At 35.7% G+C, this 6,965-nt stretch overlaps 1 protein-coding gene across 1 annotated transcript in view; it reads left to right on the forward strand.

The window, feature by feature from the left end:
- The window catches only part of LOC106524347 (titin), a 19,139-nt gene that overhangs the window by 3,810 nt on the left and 8,364 nt on the right, over positions 1-6,965 (forward strand). Inside the window, exons 4-7 of the mRNA XM_014018112.1 lie at positions 979-1,242; positions 2,085-2,348; positions 5,112-5,399; positions 6,273-6,536. Coding sequence (XP_013873566.1) covers positions 979-1,242; positions 2,085-2,348; positions 5,112-5,399; positions 6,273-6,536 — 1,080 coding nt within the window. The remainder of the gene's footprint in view (positions 1-978; positions 1,243-2,084; positions 2,349-5,111; positions 5,400-6,272; positions 6,537-6,965) is intronic.

Genomic DNA, 6,965 nt, shown 5'->3' on the forward strand with positions numbered 1-6,965 from the left:
GAGTATTTCTTGTGAACATAAACTGCAACACCACCTCCAAGCCTATCAGTACGGTCTCTACGATACAATGAATAAGTTTCAACTGAAAGAAATGAATTTGGTATAGCAGGAGCCATGATTCTGATATAGCCATAACATGTGCTTGTGTCTGAGCAAGTATTACTTTGAATTCATCCAGTTKAGGTACAAGACTTMTCATATTTAAATGACAGATTTTAAAGCCTCTAATTTTACCTAGTTGATTTAGCGTCCCTGGATTTTTTATTTATTTTTAGACAGGAAAATTGCTTTTGCTTTCTTACTGATGTGTTCAGACTTGACATAACAGGAGGTTGTCTAACCTTTTCAGGATATAATATAGATCCCTGTGTAGACTGTAATTGAGTTGGATTTATATAAGATACACCTGTGCACAAACCCAGGTCAAGATAATCATTAAATACATATGTAAAAAATCCCATAAAATTTAAAAAAGTGGACATAAATACATTTTTATCTGGACCTGGATTAAGTTCAATATTTCCAATGACTAAAATAATATTAAACAGAAGTCTTAAATGTTGTTTCCGACTGGTTAAAACAGAGTCTGTTATGTCCGTACCTTTAGCACTAATGTCTTTAGTCCACTGATGAAAAACAGTAACATAGGCCGAAATTACTACCCGATCAGGTGAGGTTCTGAAGCCAGTCAGTAGCTTGATGGTCTTTTCTTCGCTGAATGGTGCACACTTCAAAGCTTGAATAACATGGTTCCCATGTCGGTTATTGGTCATGATATATTTTGTTGTCTTTGAGTATAGTATAAAATATATATTTTATCTCAATGCCAAATGTCTGTTAGGTGGAATCATATTTGGAGCACAGATAAACATAAGAGAGTGTTAGTTCTTTTTTATAGTGTTTTTGTTGTGCTGTCTGTGAGGAGTTTTGAATGTTCTCTTGTTAAATGGTCCCCTTTTCCACGTTTGTTTTAAATAGCAACCAAGGCAAAGCCCACTCTGATACGGAGTTCAAAGTTTGGCAAGATGTATCCTGGAGAAGCGATCAACTTCATGTGTAGAGTTGATGAGTCCTCTGGATGGGAATATATGTGGTACCATAATGGAATCRAAATCCAATCACCCAGCAGTACTTACAGTTTACCTTCTATAGATCTTTCTAACAGTGGAGAGTACTACTGTAAAGCCAAGAGAGGCCCATTCTTCACAGATCAGAGTGTTTCTACCAGTCTTCAGGTTTCAGGTAAGCACATGTTTTAGCTTTTAGGTCATAAAGCAGCACAAGCAGTATGAATCTGCGTGTAGTATAAATGCATGGTACTTCATCATCAAGTATTGTGTTCATTTATTTTGCAGTTTTGTATAGGTTTTAATTTAAAAAATTAACATAAAATACTTCAGTAAATATATGAACTTAAAAAACTCAACCTTAGAAATAAATTAAAAATATGGTCTAAAAATAAAATAAAACAGAAAACAGAAGTGAGCTTAAATACTTACCCAAATTGGGTTTAGCATGACTCAGACTACGGTAAATGTTTAAAAGATAAATGTTTCTTAGGATTTATTTAGTCGTTATATGTGGAAGGTTGTTTTTTTCTGTTTTTTTTTTATTATACCAAAAAGAAAAAAAAATCTTGTAAAGAAGAATAAACTGTTCAAGTTATTCACATGTAAAATCCCATTTCTTTCAGCCATCTTACTAATATAACATTTGTATGTTATTAAAACTACAATGTAAACATAATTATTTAATGTAAAAATGTTCATTACAGTAAGACTACCTTTTATAACCATCCAAAGTTTGAATTGACTGTATAAGGAATAAATTAACTTAGCTTTATATACATACTGTAAAGATCTAGTGATACAGTGGTTATTGCTCATGATGTTGTCTTTGAATACAGCATGAAAATACTGTACATGTACTGTATATCTTTTATTGTAATGACAAATGTCTGTTGGGTAATTGGAATACAGACATAAGACAGTGTTAGTTCTTTTTATAGTGTTTTTGTTATGCTATCTGAGAAGAGTTTTATATGCTTTGTTGTTAAATTGTTCCCTTTTCCATATTTTAAATAGCAACCAAGGCAAAGCCCACTCTGACACGGAGTTCAAACTTTGACAATATGTATCCTGGAGAAGCGATCAACTTCATGTGTAGAGTTGATGAGTCCTCTGGATGGGAATATATGTGGTACCATAATGGAATCAAAATCCAATCACCCAGCAGTACTTACAGTTTACCTTCTATAGATCTTTCTAACAGTGGAGAGTACTACTGTAAAGCCAAGAGAGGCCCATTCTTCACAGATCAGAGTGTTTCTACCAGTCTTCGGGTTTCTGGTAAGCACGTTTTTGCATCACTAATTAAGATCACAATTTACAAGCAGTAAGGTCAGCCTGAGGCATAGGTTGTATAGGCAAATGCAAAGGGTGCTGTTCATTTAGGGGTTGCCACACCTGGGGTGGGGGTGCAAAAAGTATCATATGATGCAAAAAAGACTAACTACTGGTGCTCAGTGTGTAAGTACAAAACATAAGGATTAGGGATGGGTTCAGAATTTGATACTTTTATAAGTACGACCAAATTTTGTTGGTACTACACGTAACATCAAACTGTACCATGTTTTGGTACTTAAACGCATCATTGCGACCGTATTGGCTTAAGGGTGGTGAGTTTTCCTTGCTTGTCCTGAACGCAGCATCGCGCAAGAGCGTAATAACGTCAGCAGCCGCTGGTTCAGTAGAGTTCGGAATAGCTTGAAAGCGAACTTTGCAGCTCCTGGAGTGAAACTCACCGAACAGACTGCCCCTGAATTACCTGGTGGATTAATTATCTTGTGAGCACAATGTTCGCTTGCTCCAAGTAAATAAAGTACAGCAAATTTCTTTATTTCATCTGCCATTAAACAGAGACCGGCAGAGGAAAACAATAGAGATGCTTCCCAACAGTCCGAACGTGTCTGACCTGAAAGAGCACAAACAGCCAACTTGAAGCATTGGGCGCGTTTTGGACGCTCAAAATGTAGCTTGAATACCTTTTATTTATTTAACTCCAGCGGCTTTTGCTTATTTGATTTAAACTTATTTGCGTTCCATGGACTCCCATCACACAATTTTTTTTAGCAGGGAAATGACATCAATAGAAACATGTGGAGCTGGATTTTAATTTGTGTAATAAGCCAAAACAGTCTTGTTGTTTTCAAGAGTTTTCACTTTAAAGAAATTTGTTAAACAACTGATGTTACAATACAAAGAGTTGGATGTTGTCTTGATATTTGTTAAATTTTTGAGAAATATGTTAAAAAAAATTAGAAAAAAGTTTATTATTAAAAAAACAACACACACAAAGTACTGAAAATTGGTACCGTTAAGTACCGAAACCGATTCCCAGGTACCGTATATTGGTACAGATTCAAATGTCAAAGGTACCCATCCCTAATAAGGATAATGGAAGTTTAGCTTATGATGATAAAAAAAGTTCTTAATGTGGCTAGAAAATGCATACAGGTGCTGGTCATAAAATTAGAATATCATGAAAAAGTAGATTTATTTCAGTAATTCCATTTAAAAAGTGAAACTTGTATATTATATTCATACATTACATACAAACTCATATATTTCAAATGTTTATTTCGTTTAATTTTGATGATTACAAATGACAACAAATGAAAATCTCAAATTCAGCATATCAGAAAATTAGAATATTACTGAAGACCAATAAAAACAAAGGATTTATAGAAATGTTGGCCAACTGAAAAGTATGAACATGAAAAGTATGAGCATGTACAGCACTCAGTATTTAGTTGGGGCTCCTTTGGCCTGTATTACTGCAGCAATGCGGCGTGGCATGGAGTCGATCAGTCTGTGGCACTGCTCAGGTGTTATGATAGCCCAGGTTGCTCTAATAGTGGCTTTTAGCTCTTCTGAATTGTTGGGTCTGGTGTATTGCATCTTCTTCTTCACAATACCCCATAGATTTTCTATGGGGTTAAGGTCAGGAGAGTTTGCTGGCCAATTAAGAACAGGGATACCATGGTCCTTCAACCAGGTACTGGTAGCTTTGGCACTGTGTGCAGGTGCCAAGTCCTGTTGGAAAATGAAATCTGCATCTCCAAAAAGTTGGTCAGCAGCAGGAAGCATGAAGTGCTCTAAAACTTCCTGGTATGTGGCTGCGTTGACCCTGGACCTCAGAAAACACAATGGACCAACACCAGCAGATGACATGGCACCCCAAACCATCACTGACTGTGGAAACGTTACACTGGACTTCAAGCAACGTGGATGAAGTGCCTCTCTTCTTTTCCTCCAGACTCTGGGACCTTGATTTCCAAAGGAAATGCAAAATTTACTTTCATCAGAGAACATGACTTTGGACCACTCACCAGCAGTCCAGTCCTGTTTCTCTGTAGCCCAGGCAAGACGCTTCTGACGCTGTCTGTGGTTCAAGAGTGGCTTGACACAAGGAATGCGACAGCAGAAACCCATGTCTTTCATACGTCTGTGTGTGGTGGTTCTTGAAGCACTCACTCCAGCTGCAGTCCACTCTTTGTGAATCTCCCCCACATTTTTGAATGGGTTTTGTTTCACAATCCTCTCCAGGGTGCGGTTATCTCTCTTGCTTGTACATTTTTTTCGACCACATCTATAGAACTAGACTGAAAGACCATTTAAAGGCCTTTGCAGGTGGTTTGAGTTAATTAGCTGATTAGAGTGTGGTACCAGGTGCCATCCATTTTGAACCTTTTCACAAGATTCTAATTTTCTGATATGCTGAATTTGAGATTTTCATTTGTTGTCATTTGTAATCATCAAAATTAAACGAAATAAACATTTGAAATATATGAGTTTGTATGTAATGTATGAATATAATATACAAGTTTCACTTTTTAAATGGAATTACTGAAATAAATCTACTTTTTCATGATATTCTAATTTTATGACCAGCACCTGTAGTTTTGATGAGATCTTTTGCTAAATTTTCTGGCGGAGTATAGGGTCGGCTAGGACTGGTCCTGACGAGCAGTATGATTTTTTTGTTTTGTTAGTTTTGTTTTGTTTTTATGATGCAGTTTTTAACTTAAAGCTGTCTTTATGTATTTTTAGACCCACCAAAACCAGTTCTTTATCTGCTGAGTTCCTGGTTGGATGTATTTCCAAATGAGCACTTGGAGCTTCACTGTTATGGGAGCAGCTCTGAGTGGACCTTCTCCTGGTACAAAGATGAAAAAGAGCTCCTGAAAGACTCAGCTGTGGAACTGAATGAAAAGGGATCTGTGCTCAAAATAACTTCTGTCAGTACATCCCATCAAGGAAGGTTTGCCTGTAAAGCTCACCTTAAATCTAGAGGAGTCATCTCTGGGTTCAGTAACACAACTGATGTGAAGGTTTATGGTGAGTTTTTTATCCCTTTACTTAACAGGATTACTAGCATTTATTTCGTTCTGTTTTGTTGGCATTTTAAATGACTTTTTCTTTGTAAACTTGTTAATTCAAAAGGTTTATTTGTTTTAWAGTTATGCTTCTGTCCTAAGTATTTGTATACTAAAGCATTATTAGCACCATAAAATTTAAGCAAGTCTTCTGCACTATATGTGACTCATCCCATCAAAAAAAAAGGATTACATCACAAAGTGGTATGTGGAGAAATATGCAGCTAAAGTACATTAATTAAAATGTTTGCAGCTATTGCATTTTGTTAAATTATATTGAATAAATACCTTATCTATATGTTGTTTAAATGAAATATCTGACAAATAACCTTAAAGAAGACCTTTTTGAGCAGTAGCAACAAAGAGCATGATTTTAAATAGAAAAGCTTAAAATATTTTGTCATTTTTCTAAGAGCTAGCAAAGCTTTTTAAAGATTATTTTTTATCTTAATATCCAAACATTGTTTGAAGTTTCTTCTTTAAAATGACATTAAAAATCCTCATTAAAATAACCTAAAAATAGGATTCAGACCAAATAACAATGAGTTCTCCTGATTAGGAAGACAATTTAAGGTATATCTCATGGACTGCTCGTGACATCAGGATGATACCGGTATCAAAATGTAGCTTAAAGCATAGGAATCTGAAAATGTGCTTAGGTCAGTTTGACCAAATTTGATTTAATATTCAGTAGGATGTGATGTATCACATATTACATCAAGGTAAATGTATCAAAAAGAGACAGAATATGTCTGAAAAACTATTTTGAAGAGTAGTAATAACATTTTCTGAACTGTTTTTGTTGTTGTTGTTGTTGTTGTTTTGTTTTTTTCAGACAGCATACCAAAACCTTCACTGAGCAGAATTTATGGTTTTGATCCAATGTATGTTGGAGAAACTGTCAAGTTCACTTGCAAAGTTGATGTTTCTTCTGACTGGAGTTATCAGTGGTGTAAAGATGAGAAGGAGCTTCCTAACACTGGCAATACAATCAGCATCAACCTGGGTCTTTCCAATCAAGGGACGTATTCCTGCAAAGCCAAAAGGGGTCAAGTGACAACGACAGGACATAGCAACAAAATAAAGCTGGATGTTAAAGGTTGGTCAAAAACATATTCCTGTTACTGTTAATTTTCAAAAGGAAAAGATGTTCAGACCCGCCCTTTATAATTTTTTTCTCACTGCAAATTCAAATCTTTAGAGGCTCCAAGTACAAGAGAGCTTCCGTTTTTTCTTTTTTTTTTTCTGTGTTTTCTGCTGAAACAGGATGTTGTGGTGTAGCATTAGTCTCAGGGGTGCGCCACAGTGTGGTTGATGTATGCGCATAGGTGGAGTTCTTTTAGGAAAGATGAGGTGACTTCCTAGTGGGGCTGAAAGTGACCAAAGATGACATCATAAAATACAGTGTATGTAAATTGCAAACAGGAAGTGCTATCTTTGAGTGGGTAGCTGAAGTTTATTTAATGAAGGTGCGATGACACCAGAGCTATTTGTCACTTATGTTGAATTGTTATTTATTTATATATAT

Source organism: Austrofundulus limnaeus, unplaced genomic scaffold (genome assembly GCF_001266775.1).
Source record: "Austrofundulus limnaeus strain Quisiro unplaced genomic scaffold, Austrofundulus_limnaeus-1.0 Scaffold3, whole genome shotgun sequence".
NCBI lineage: Eukaryota > Metazoa > Chordata > Actinopteri > Cyprinodontiformes > Rivulidae > Austrofundulus > Austrofundulus limnaeus.